General features: G+C 55.4%; 1 protein-coding gene across 3 annotated transcripts; it reads right to left on the bottom strand.

Moving 5' to 3' along the window:
• Positions 1-3,383: 3,383 nt before the first annotated feature.
• USHBP1 (USH1 protein network component harmonin binding protein 1) lies at positions 3,384-11,508 on the bottom strand. Of its 3 annotated transcripts, none has more exons than XM_049708257.1 (12): positions 10,994-11,507; positions 10,751-10,899; positions 10,082-10,547; positions 7,763-7,888; positions 7,451-7,587; positions 7,139-7,279; positions 6,687-6,860; positions 5,816-6,065; positions 5,044-5,265; positions 4,253-4,359; positions 3,918-4,040; positions 3,384-3,663 (listed from the first exon to the last, which is right to left on the bottom strand). In XM_049708257.1, exons 1-12 carry the CDS (start codon positions 11,048-11,050, stop codon positions 3,474-3,476), a joined length of 2,142 nt encoding a protein of 713 aa, XP_049564214.1. In that variant the 5' UTR covers positions 11,051-11,507; the 3' UTR covers positions 3,384-3,473. The 3 variants fall into 3 exon arrangements, with proteins under 3 accessions (XP_049564214.1, XP_004277634.1, XP_049564215.1); XM_004277586.4 differs by having other exon boundaries at positions 10,082-10,520; XM_049708258.1 differs by lacking the exon at positions 7,139-7,279 and having other exon boundaries at positions 10,994-11,508.
• Between the last annotated feature and the right edge of the window lie 2,081 nt (positions 11,509-13,589).

The raw sequence follows: 13,589 nt of genomic DNA, 5'->3' as shown, positions 1-13,589 counted from the left end.
CCGCACGGCCAGACCCTCCTCCCTCTCCCTCCCTCTCCCACTCCACTCCCACCCCCGCCCTCGCCCAGCTCCAGCCTTAACCCCCGCCGGGCCGCGGCGGGAGCCTGGGCCAGTGCTGCCCTCTGCCCTTCCGCAGCCTCGCCAAGATGTCTCTCTAAGGCCCTCCCCTCCACCTCCGGCCTTGGACGTTGTGTAGCTCAGCCGCCCTCGAGGCGCCCCTCGACACCACCCCCCTGCATTCCCGACAGAAGCAATAATGGGGGGCCGGTTGCACCCGGGGGGCACGCCCCTGCGCAATACACACACACACACCCTGGGGCATTTCTTTGCACAGTTGCATGATGGATTGTGTTTGCTTCCTCTTCCAGAAAGTCTCCGCGTCCGACCCCCACCCCACCCTTTCTCTGCTTGGGCTAACACCTGGTGCTCGGAATCTCCGGGGGGAAGGGATGTTGTGGTCTGCGGCCGGCGGGGGCGCGAGGTCGGGGGCGGGGGTGGGGTGGGGGGTGGCCTTCGCCAGAATTTCAGGCCTCTGTGGGCAGTGCGCCCACCCGCCCAGCGAGGCTGGAGGCGACAGGAATTCCCACCACCCCTGCGGGGCCTGCCCCTTTCCCCTTTAATTTCCTTTTCTTTCTGTGCTTCACAGAAAGGGCTTGGCCGGGGGCCGGCTGGACTACAGATGTCTCTTCCAGGCTCCCCAGAGCCTCCCAGTTGCCGTTCTGCCTCCACGTCACACACACACACACACACACACACACCAAGACACACACACACCAAGACACACACACACACACACACACACACACACCAAGACCCCGGGCTGGGGCAGCCAGCATATATTGCATATATTAAGCACTCTTTGTATGCCACCCCAGCCGCCCTGGGCAAAGAAACCTGGGCCTCTGTTTCTGGGCCTGTTAACATTTAACCGGCTGGAAAAGCCCTTCCTGCAGTGACTTTTCACCTTGGAGTCCTGCAGGTCCGGGCACCCGGCCTTATCTCCTGCCCTGTACTGGGCTGAGCTGGACACCAGGGCACGTGGCAGGGCCTCTGAGGCTGTAGGCAGGAGAGCAGTGCCCTCTGCCCCCACCAGCTCCTACACCCTCGTCTCTCAGGAAGCGTCCTTGGGAAAAGCCATTACCCTCTCCAGATGACATCTGACGGGGCACCCTCCGTGACTAGGGCAGGAGATGCTTGGAGATTATGCAGCATTTAAGACGATACCAAGGTTCTGGAGAAGCCAGGCAATAGATGCCCAGCCCTGGGCCTCTGGGCCTTCTGGGGAGGGTCTGGCTGGGTGTGAGGTGGGGGAGGTTTTAACAAGTACAGAAAGCAAGAAGGACTAGGGTTAGACACGAGCAAGGACTTTCCATGGGTCTGACTAGAGTGGAGTTCTCTGCCCTGTAAGCCACTCTAGGGGAGGTGGGCCTGGATGGTTAGAGAGGACCCTTTGGTTCTGGGGGTGCCGGGGAACATGGGGGTGCTGGATGGGTTTTGAGGTGAGGACGGGAGTCCTAGGTCCCTGATCTGGACTTTCTAGGATCCTTGATGGGGTGGGGGGAGACATGGAGGTGGGTGTCTCAGAGAAGAGATGAGAGAGGGAGACTTGTAAGGGAGAGAAGCCTCAAGGAAAGGAGTCAGAGGGGGACTGGAGAAGGGAGAAAGCAAGGAACTGGGGTTTGAGGGCCACAAGTCTGGAGGAAGGGGGCTCCTAAGTGGTGGTCTGGGGACCGGTTGGAGACTGCGAGGTCTGCAGCAGATCCCAGAACCTCGGATTGGTCCAACCCTTCGGCCGCCGCCCCGCCCCCTCCCAGTAGCTCCACCGCCCCGACACCCTGGGCCCTCCGGGGGAGGGTCGAAGTCCTGCCCCGCCCCCCTGACCCCTGCCCGCGGCCCCGCGGTGACATTTGACCTTGCAGCGGCCGCGGACCGGGGACAAAGAGGCCTGGGCCCATCTGCCGCGGGGGCACCCGTGGGAACCGCAAGACCCAGCTCCGGGCGGCCTGGGAACCTGCCCCCGCCCCCCAATGGCGACCTCAGCTCCTGCCTCCACCTCCGGCGCGAACTCCTTCCCCACCCTCCTACAGGTGACCTTGTCTCCTCTCGGGCCCCCCCTCCACGGGCAAGCTGGTGGGACTCGGGGCTAAGATCACTTAGACTCTTAGGGAGGGAGAGGGACAAGAGGGGGGTAAAGTCGGCTCCTCTGTTCGGCCACTGGCGACCTTGCCTGCCTGAGTTTGCCTGCTTTCTGCAAAGCCCGCCTCGGTCCAGAGAGAGTACGAGGGGTTCGAAGGTCACCAGCCCCAGCGCTTGCCCGAGGAGTCTGTGGATCCGGAGGACCAGGTTGAGTCCTGGCGGCTTACTAGCGCCGACCTCAGGCCAGCCTTGCCCTCCCAGGGAGAGCCGGTAACGCCGCGCACACACCTGCACAGGTGCTGCCTGGAACCCCGCGCCCCGCCCCCACCACCACCGGGCTGAGAATGAAAATCTTTCTAATCCCCGTCTTGAGTTTCAGCTACCGCCCAAGACGGGACAGCTGGCCACTAATCCGGAGCGGCAGGGTCGAGCCCAGCCCCCCTTTCCCAACCCTGCCAGACCCGGGTGGAAGGGCAAGGGGTGTGGCCTACGCAAATAACATGCTAATCAGTTGCCTGCTATTAATCTGACGCTAACACCTCCCACAGCTCCCATCTCTGGCGGGTGAAAGACTCAACTTCTCAGCCTGGCCAAGGGCCATCCAGGCCCTGGAGGGCAGTGTGCCTCTTTGCCCACCATTAGCACCTCTCTGAGTTCCTCATCAACAGCTGTACAAACCCCCTGAATGACTGCTTGCAGCTTTTCTTCCCTTTGCTTTGCTCACCACCCAGAGGCCCTTTACCTTAGCTCCACATTCTTTGAATGCAAATTCCAAAGCCACCTCTGATTCCTCCTCCCTCTACTTTCACTCAGGGAGCAATGCTCTTCCAGCTAATGTTCCACACCCTGAACTGTTCAGGCTTCAGTCTTCCTTCTGGGATATGGGTATCTTCCTCTTGGGAACATCTGCCAGGCCAAACCCAGCATTTCCCTGGGAAGGAGGTGCGCAGGGGAAGGTGTGCCCTGCCCCAGTGGACTCCTCCCTGGGCTTCTGGAGACAGATAAGGGTTGGAATTTCAGCTCTGACTATGTAACCTCACTGAACCCTGAATCCCCCCAGCCAGCCCTGGGGATCCTGTCCCCACAGCCCAAGCTGCTTCTGACATGACCCTGCTGACATGTCTCTTCACATGCCACATGGTGTCAGGCCAAAGATACCAAGTTTATCTCAAATGCCTGGCCACTATCAAGCCCCAGACACCCAGGTATCAGCCCCCATCACACCAAACACGCCTCAACATGCAAAGTCATGCCACATGACATAACATCACCTAGAACAGTTTATGACATGACCTGCCATAACTATCTGGCACGTCCAGACACAACCAGAGCAGGGCTTATAGAAAGGTCCCTCCTGACCGGGGAGGCAGGCAGGGCGGTCTGGGCCTCCCCAGGGCCCTTGCGGTGGCTTCCAGCACTGCCAGCTCCTCTGCCTGTCGGGCTTCCATTAGTGCCACCTGCTGCTCCAGCTTCCGCCGTTGCTCTTCCTGCTTCCGGTGGGCACCACGGAAGGCCATGACCAGGGCACTGCAGGGAGTAGGAGGATGAGCCAGGAAACAGCCCCCCATTCCACCCAAGACGGGCTATGTACTCCCAGCCCCAGACGGAAGCTCTTTGAGATTGGGTCTTCCTGGGGTCCCAGAATCACTCAGCAGGGGCTGACACACATCAGGCACCAGAGGAGGTGTGGAATGGATTGAAGCTGCCACCCACCTTACAGGGGGGAAGCTGAGGCCCAGGGAGAGCCAGGGATGCTTCTGAGGTCACATAGGGGGACCTACCTGTGAGCTTTGCATAAATCACTGTTCAGCTCAGTACTCTGAGCACGTCTGGCTCGCCCCTTCTGAGCCACCTCTTCCAGCTCTTCCCGCAAGGACTGCAGCTGCTCCCGCAGGCCCAGAGCCCTGGTACAGGGGTGGAGAGAGAGGGACTCACAGCCATAGCCAATCTTGTCTTCCTTCCCTCCTCCCACCCACCTGCCCAAGATGTTTCCATGTGAACACAACTGTATGCAGGTGTATACCCAGCCCTGCACGGTATGCAACACCCCCACGGGCTCTCACATATTTCCCCTACCCAGGCCACATATCCCCCAGCACAGGACCCAGGCACACACCGGGTGAGTGATGCTGACAGTTCCTGGGCTAGCTCTTCTGGGTTCTGCACTTTGCTCACTTGGCCTCCATCAGCAGCCCTGCTGCCACCAGGGACAGCCGGAGGGCCCTGTGGGACGCAGCAGGGAGGGTAGTGACACAGGCCTAGGCTGAGTGTGTGCTCAGCCCAAGTTGGACATCGAAGTTGCCCAGATTGTGGTGGCTACAGCCCCTGCTCTCACAGAGCCCCCACTCTGGTGAGATACCCCAATAAGGGTACAGTACCCAATAACGGTACCCCAATAAGGTACAGGGGAATAAATAATATCTCATTTTCAGGCAGTCCACGAGGACTTCCTGGAGGAGGTGATGTTTGAGCTCAGACCTGTAGGAGGTTGAGGACTTAATTAGAAAGTGACTGGTGTTCCTGGCAGGGGCACAGCACTTACAAAGCCTTGGAGGTAGGAGAGATGATTCAAAGGAGGGTTCCAGAAGCTGCTAAGGCTTTAAGCAGAGGACAGACATGATTAGACAGTAAGGGGCAAAAAGGAAAGCCTCAGGAAGGAAGCTGGAGGGGGAAAATGAATCAGCCTGGGGGTGGGAAGGAGGAGACACAGGTGTGACTGGAAGACACTAAATCCCTTGGGGCTTATTGGGCTAAATACCCTCAAAGAAAGAAACATGCAGCTTAAACGTTCAACTCCTTTTTTTGTGTGTAGAAATGGAAACAGGCTCAAAGGGGGCTATGATTAACCAGGACCACGTAGCCAGTAATATATTGCTATCCCTATCAGGTCCAGGCAGGGCCACTCACCTGGGACCACTCCTCTTCATCTCCACTGCTCCCTCCTCCACTGCTGTCTCCACCACTGCTGTTGGCCCCACCAGTCCAGAGCTTTGCGCGCTCCCAGCGCAGCTGCTCCAGCAGGAGCACGTGGGCTGGGCCCTGGGCTCGGAGGGCAGCCTCCCGCAGCTCCAGAGCCCGCTTCTCCCGCCGCACCAGCTGTAGCCGAAGCATCAGGTCTGCTAGGGTCTCCTAAGAGACCAAGGGGAGGGTAGAGGGTTTGCACTTCTAGGGTCAATTGTTGGGGAAAATGAGGCTCTAGGAGGCGCCCACTGAGAGCAGGTCAGGCAAGAACCCCAACACTCGCCATGATCTTGCAAGATGGGAAATATCATCCATGAAAACTACAGCTGTAGAAATGGCAGTTCAGAGAGAGCAAGTAGATTAGACAAGGTCAAGTAGCAGTTCAGTGGAAGTGTCTGAGTCTCTCCAAATTCAGAACCTCAGCTTTCATGCCAGGTTATAACCCCCAGGTTATGTCCCCTGCCCCTATCTCTTTTCCATAGGAGGGGCATTTTGGAAAGCCAGATTGGAAGTCTTGTGAGAAACTGAATTCCAGAGGACGAATTCCTAATCATCCCTCAAAACCCCAGCTCCAACTCTCCTCCCTCCAGGAAGCTTGTCCCCAGCCCAGCAAAACTCTCCCTTGCTACTTGGTCCCTGAATCACATCTCTCTCAGACTCAGCAAAGGGTTTGGTCCCACCAGGAAAGACTGACACAGTGGCCACAGCCCATGTGTACCCGTGTGGCCACCAGGTCCTCCTGGATCTGCATCTTCTCCAGCCGGGGCAGGGCTGGGCCAGGCTGTGTCCCCAGAATGGCCTGCACCATGGCTTCTGCACGGGGCACAGCGGACATGGGTGCCAAGGTAGGACCAGGCTCTGGGGGAATCTTCACCAGAGCACGGCGTTCCTGAAGACGCTGGACGTAGCCCTGGAGCTGTATAGCCACCTCCTGTGGTGTGGGCCTATCCACACTGCTGCCCTCGGGGCTACAGGAAACAGAAGAGGGGCCTATGTCAACACTGCTGGACATGGTTGTGCTAACTTCGTGCCAACCCTGGTGGGCTTCATCAGCTTCCATCTTACTGACCATCATGGATCCTTCCTATGCCATCTATGCTGGGCATGGTCAAACCAACATGGTGGGTACCATAATGTAAACCCCAATGGGCAACATCAGCCATCAGTGATGAATGATGGATGAACACCATCATGCCGATGGGCACAGTCACTCACGTTATCATGGTGGATGCCATCACACCAACCCAATGGGGACCATCACTCAACTTGCCAACTCTGTCAGGCAGCATCATGCCAACGCCAGTGGGTACCAACATCAAGCCAACCCCATTAAGCTCCATCATGCCCTTTCTAATCAGTGGGCACCATCATCCATCTTCATGCCAACTCTGGTGGGTCCTATACCAACCCCAATGGCTGTCATCACTGTGCCAACGTTGTTGTGGAGCAACCAGCCAACTCCAGCAGGCCTCATGCCAACCATAGGAGCCATACCAACCCCCAACATGTGGCCAGTTCTGGGAGCCCCATTTTCTCCAATCAGAGCCCCACTCATTGGCCCACCCAGTCCCCAGGGTTCCCAGGGGTACCTTGGACGTGGATCCTGCAGTATCCCTCCATCCATGGCAGCCTCCTCTTGCACCAGAAGCCTCTGAGCTTCCTTCTCAGCCGCCTCCAAGTCATCCATGAAGGCTTCTTCTCCTGCTCCTGAGTCTGCCTTCCGAAGAGTGAGCAAGGCCCCATATGCCTCCTCACAGTGTTCACTGTGGGACACCAGTTCTGAGCGCTCCAGGACACCCATCTTGCTGTGTAGGTGACGTCCTCACTTGCTCCTGGACCCCTCACTACTCCTCCCACCCCCACCCCTGGGAGTTTGTAAACTCCTTCAGCACTCTTGGACTAAAACTGCCTTAAGTTAACTTCCATGGTGAGGGAAAGTACTTTCCTGCGAGGACTCTGTCTCTCTCTGGGGATTGGGGCTATCCTCTGAGGACACCCATTTCCCTCCCAGTCAGTGATATCATGGGCAGGGTGCACTGACCTATACTGCAAGGCTAGATGCAATGCAGTGGCCTCAGCCTCCCGCTGGCCCAGCCGCATGCTGAGGCCCTCACACCGGCCCTTGTACTCCTGGAGCACAGCTGACAGCAGACGGTTGAAGCATTTGAGCTTCTCAATGTTCCTGCCTCCAGAGGTGGGGAAGAGGCAAAGTGAGAGGCCTTGAAGGGCAGTTAGAACCCAGTTGATTTCCACCTTTCCCCACCCCACCCCAAATCCAGCTCCAGACTCCTGGCTTTATAACCCAGCTGGGAGGCACCAGTGCCCTTATGAGCTCAGCATTTGTGGCTCTTACCCCTGGAGATGCTCCATCTGGGCTTCCATGATGTGCATCTCGGGGGCAAGGAGCTGGGTGGGGAGAGACCCAAGCATCTGGGTGCTGGAATCACTCTGGAGGCGCCGGAGCAGGGGGTGAGCCAGGGAGAAGGGATCCTGCCAGAAGGAGGTGACTTGATTCACCCAGATTGTCACTGAGAGCCCAGCATCACGGGTTTAGGTCTTTTCCAACCCCAGAAGTTATTGGATCACATGACCAGGATTTGGGTCTCATGGCCCTGAATCCTAAGGATCTTAAGATCATGCATGATTTTCAGCTTCCCACACTCACCTGAGTGCCCCAGGTCTCCCCATCAGCCCCAGAGCTGCTGGAACCACTACCCGAGCCGCCTGCTTGGTCACAGGAGGGAGGTGGGAAGGGCTTCAGCCTCAGCAGGGAATCCTGCAGCTCCTGGACCTGTGGGGGAATGGGGGATGTCAGGCCTGGGTGCTCAAACCACCCACCATCCTTCCCTAAGACCTGTTCCTGGAGCAGTGGCAAGAGCCCCAGGTGGAAGGTAGGACCCCCAGACACTCATCCTGCCAAACCCCTCCCTGTATAACCTTGCACAAGTCACTCAGCCACTCAAGACTTCTCTTTCCTTAGACATACAGATGGCCGACAGGTACATGAAAAGACGCTCAACATCACTGATCCTTGGGGAAATGCAAATCAAAACCACAATGAGATACCACCTTACGTCAGTTAGAATGGCAAGCATCAAAAAGACAAGAGATAACAAGTGCTGGCGAGGATGTGGAGAAAAGGGAACCCTCATGCACCATTGGTGAGAATGTACATAGGTGCAGCCGCTATGGAAAAAAAGCATGGCATTTCCTCAAAAGAGTAAAAATAGAAGGACCACCTGATCCAGCAATTCCACTTCTGGGTATTTATCCAAAAGAAACCAAAACACTAACTCGAAAAGACATCTGTACCCTCATGTTCATTGCAGCATTATTTTCAAGAGCCAAGACATGGAAGCAACCTAAGTGTCCGCTGATGGTTGAGATGGATAAGAAGATGTGGTATATACATTTATACAATGAAACATCATTCATCCGTAAAAAAAGAAACCTTGCCATGTGTGACAACATAGAAGGACCTTGAAGGCACTATGCTAAGTGAAATAAATCAGCCAGATAAAGACAAATACTGTATGACCTCACTTATATGCAGAGTCTAAAGTAAAACAAGGGAGTTCCCTGGCAGTCCAGGGGTTAGGACTCCACCCGGGGTTCAGTCTCTGATCGGGGAACTGAGATCCCGCAAGACGTGCGGCCCGGCATCAATCCATCAATTGATCCATCCATCAATCAAAAATTTTAAAAATTGAACTCACAGGCACAGAGAACAGGTTGGTGGTTGCCAGAGGCGGGGGTTAAAGAGCGGGTAAAGGGCTTCCCTGGTGGCGCAGTGGTTAAGAGTCCGCCTGCCCCGATGCAGGGGACACGGGTTTGTGCACCAGTCCGGGAAGATCCCGCATGCCGCGGAGCGGCTGGGCCCGTGAGCCATGGCCGCTGGGCCTGCGCGTCCGGAGCCTGTGCTCCGCGACGGGAGAGGCCACAACAGTGAGAGGCCCGCGTACCGCAAAAAAAAAAAAAGAGTGGGTAAATTTTTTTTAAAAAGACTCCTCTTTCCCAGCTGGTAAATGTGCTCCACTCTGTAGGGAAATGAGCCCCACTCCTCATGCTGGGCTCCCGCAGCCCCAAGTCTCACCTCCTGTGTCCCTCCTACCCTGACATCCCCTGGGCTCTGGACTTGGACACAGAACTGTCCCTTTAATGCCCCGTGTGGGTGGCTCATGGCATTTTGAGCTGATCAAGGCCCAAACAGCCCTGGTCTCCCTCCCACCAAACCTGCCCCTCCCGCAGGCTCCCTATGGCTCACTTCCAGTCTCCTAGGCTCCCAACCCAGGGCTCGTCCTCAACCCCTCTCCAGTTTTCACACCCCACCTGCCAGCTCCACTTTCAGCATCACCCAGAATCTGTCCACTTCTCACCACCTCCACAGCTTCCATCCCTTACATGTCTGGACCAGTGCCTCCTCCTGGATCTCCAAGATTCCAGCCTCTCCCTCCACTAGCTGTTCCTCCCACGGTGGTGAGAAGGCGCCTGTGAATGCCTGCATCTGGTCTCCACCCTTGCTTGCTCAGAACCCTCTGTGGCTCCCACCTCACTCAGAGCAAAAGCTCAAATCCTCCCTGCAGCCCGCAAGGCACTCCAGGATCTGCTCCCACCACCTCCGTACCCTTGTCTCCTCCTGCTCAGCCCCACACTGGCCTCCTCACTGTTCGTTGAACACAGTAATCACACTCCAACCTCAGGGCCTTTGCATATGCTGTTCCCTTTGCCTAGAATGCTCTTCCCCAGCTCCTTGCATGGTTCCTCCCTTGCCCCCCTGTGGTCTTCATTCAAGTGTCGCCGCCTCCTCACTGGGCCTCTCTGATCACCTTAACTAAGGTTGCAAGGGACCTTTGTCTCTTTGGGGTTCAGCAGCCAAGCCTCCACAAAAGCTTTACAAATGAACAAATGATTGAATGTGTCCTACAACAGGCCTGCTGCCTCCCTCTCACCAGGGAGCCCTGGGAGGCAGGCCTGCCCCACTCACCTCTCTCTGCAGCATCTCCTTCTCAGCCTGGAAGGCCTTCAGGGAGTTCTGTGTGCGGATCAGCTCGTCCTCACGGCTGCTCAGGGCCAAACGCAACCAGGCATTTCTTTCAGTCAATCGGGCTGCATCCCGCTGGCAGCTCCCAGCCTGCTCTTGCTCCAAGCAGGGCTTTGGTCCCCCCTCGCTTCTGTCCTTTGCCTCCAACGGCCCAGGACATCTTGGGGGCTGGTGGCGCCAGGCAGCAACAGCCGCTTCCAGAGAGCTCAGAGCTTGCTGGAGAGTCTGAAACACGTCAGGGGCTCTGGGTCCAGAGGGGACATTCTCCCTGTCCCGTGGGGCTGCCTCTGGGGCCTGGTGGGCTTCCTGGGAAGGCTCATAGGGCCCCTCGGGGGCTGGAGCAGGTCCCCTGCTAGAGTCCCCATCAACTTCTTTGTCAGTCCTGTGAAGAGGTGAGAGATGGAAAGATCTGGAAATGGGGTCATCTGGGGTAGCTAACACAAAGAGGCTTTGTAACAAGGCTGGGACTGCATCATGCAGGGCCTTGAAAGTCAGACTGAGGGCAATGGGAGCCATGGCGTGTGTGTGAGTAGGGGAGGGACATAAACAGATCTATGGGTGGGAAAGATGTGCCGGGCCTGCAGTGGGGGACACAGACCAAGTGGGCCTTACCTGCTCTCCAGGCCCTGCCCTTTGGCCTCCGCCTCAGGGCCCAGCGGCTCTGGCTTGCAGCTATCCTGAGATGGCACAGGGCCCGGCTCGGAGCTCCCACTGGCTGCCTCAGCCTCTTCTGAACTCTCTGCCACAGGGTCCAGCTCACCCTGCAAATGATCCCCAGAGCTGAGCTCTAAGCCAGGCAGGTCTGGGTCCTGGGGTCTCGCAGAGTTGGGTGTGGCAGGGAGGGGGGACACTTACGGGCAGAGCGGCGTGCCTCCCTCGCCGGCTTCGGGGCCGTGTGGCCCTGGCACTCATTGTTATCCAGAAATCAGGGTCCCCTGAATCCTCCTCCTTCCTCACCCCCTAAAACCACCACCTGATCTCAGCTCAAAGCAAATGATAGCCTCAATTTCCTGTTCTGTGATATAGGCATTGATTTCACTTCTCCGAAAGGATCTTGAGTTATCAATGTTGATTTGAATGCCTCCCTTGACGGTCAGCTCACAACCTCTCAAATTTGCCCTCACCTCTTCTTTCTTTTCTGCCTCCTTTATTTTTCACTACCTCTTTGCTCCCCTCCCTCCCCTATATGGGCTTGGGATGAGGACTTCAACAGTCCTCTCTCCTCCCCAGGGCTCTCCTGAACCAGAGATTCCAATCCTGGGGGTTGGTCCCCTCAGCCCGCTCTAATTCCCTGTTCTTCTGGGGGCACCTTGGTCAGAAAACCAAGTCCCTGGACACTCTTGGGGTCACTCTGGCCACTGCCTACTCAGGCTTGGCCTGGCCAAGGCCAGCCTGGGAGGAGCCAGGAAACAGGAAGCCCACTCCCCGGCCATGTGACTTGTTATTGTGCAGTTTCCTCTTCAAGGACAGCAGCTTCCTCCAGCCCCAGCAGGAGGACATATGTCCAGCTCCCACTATGTCAGTCCCTCCTCGCCTCTGCTTCCAAGCCCATGGCTCCTCCATCTCTGACCCTTGGATTTTATTTCTCGGAAGCTAGAATGCTCCCCTGGGCTGAGGCTCTCCATCTGGCTCCCCTGTGAACTTCTTTCCTCTGCCTATACCTTCAGTGTCAGGGTCAGAGTTCTCATTCCACTTCAAGTCACAGACAGACCTGGGATTGGTACCCCTGAGCAAGTGATGATCCCCTCTGAGCCTCATTTCTATATCTTCCTACAGTGTCATGGGAGTTTGTTTTTTTCAAAACAAACAACTTTTTATTGAAGTATAGTTGATTTACAATGTTGTATTAGTTTAAGGTGTAAAGCAAAGTGATTTTATTCTTTTCATTCTTTTTTATTCTTTTTTAGGTTCTTTCCATTATAGGTTATTGCAGGATATTGAATATGGTTCCCTGTGCCATACATAGGTCCTTGTTTTTTTTTTAATCTATTTTATATATAGTAGTATGTACCTATTAATCCCAAACTCCTAATTTATCCCTCCCTCCTCCCTTCCCCTTTGGTAACCATAAGTTTTTTTCTTTTCTTTTTTTGTCCCCCCTCCTTTGTTTTTTGGCCGTGCCACACAGCTTGTGGGATCTTAGTTCCCCGACCAGGGATAGAACCCAGGCCCTCACCTGGGCCTTCGGCAGTGAGGGTGCAGAGCCCTAACCACTGGACCGCCAGGGAAGTCCCAGTAACCATAAGTTTGATTTTTATGTCTGTGAGTCTATTTCTGTTTTGTAAATAAGTTCATTTGTATCATTTTTTTTAGATTCTACATATAGGTGATATCATATGGTATTTGTCTTTGTCTACTCACTTCACTTAGTATGATAATCTCTAGGTCCATCTATGTTGCTGCAAATGGCATTATTTCATTCTTTTTTATGGCTCAGTAATATTCCATAGTGTGTGTGTGTGTGTGTGTGTGTGTGTGTGTGTGTGTGTGTACATATATTCCAGTGTTATAGAAATTTTAACAAGCAATTTGCACATGGCCAGGCACCATCGGGAACTGAATCATAAGGCACCCTCCTTGTTCCCTACTACCTCTGACCATCCCATCTCTGCTTCCTCTGCCAGCTACTGTTTCTTCTCCATAAATGCTGGATTCCTCAGAGCCCAGATGGTCCCTACATCCTGCTCATTTTTCCTGCATCCACCTCTAAAGGGCCTCCTCCTCATCTCCATCCACAGTCACAGCCCAAGCCTCTCCTCCCCAACCTGGATACCAGCCCAGCTCCCTCCCTGGGCTCCCCAGCCATCCCTCCACTCCCTTCCCCACCAAGGCCGCAGAGATCTCACTGTTCACCTACCTGGCTCATACACCCTCCATAGCTCCCCATTGCCCTTGGGAAACATTTCAAGCTCTTCAGCCTGGCATTCAAGGTCTTTAAAAAAATTATGCCTGAGGCTGGCACCAATGTGTACTCCACACTCTAGCCGCTATAACCTCCTCTGTGAACAGCTGAAGTTTCTCAGTTCTCTCACACCCTGGTGCCTTTGGCCATGCCTTAACCTCTGCCTGAAACACACCTTCCTTGCTTCTGCACTTCTGTGTAAACTGTGCAGAGCCTGGGATAGCCTGAATCTTCCTGCTCCCACTGACAGAAGCTATGAGGCTGAATCTTCCTGTTTCTGTGTCCCCAAAGGTAGTAGCGAGAGAAGTTGCAATTCTCTGACTTGGGGGTACCCGCGGCATTGAAATTCTCACTCTTAGCTTCTGCTCTGGCCATATTAACCTGTGAGAGGTTTCACCACTCCAAGGCTCTTCAAAGCCTCCAGACTTTTGCCCAGGTGGTTTCTTCTGCGTGGAATGACCTTCCTTCTCTTGTTTTTCTAGCAAATTCTCCATCCTTCAAGGCTCATTTTCCACAGCCCCTCTGGGTTGTCACTGAACCAGAGCCTGG

Source organism: Orcinus orca, chromosome 3, assembly GCF_937001465.1.
Source record: "Orcinus orca chromosome 3, mOrcOrc1.1, whole genome shotgun sequence".
In the NCBI taxonomy this organism is placed as follows: domain Eukaryota; kingdom Metazoa; phylum Chordata; class Mammalia; order Artiodactyla; family Delphinidae; genus Orcinus; species Orcinus orca.
The sequence above is the reverse complement of the archived record's forward strand: the minus strand, read 5'-3'. Positions and strand labels throughout refer to the sequence as shown.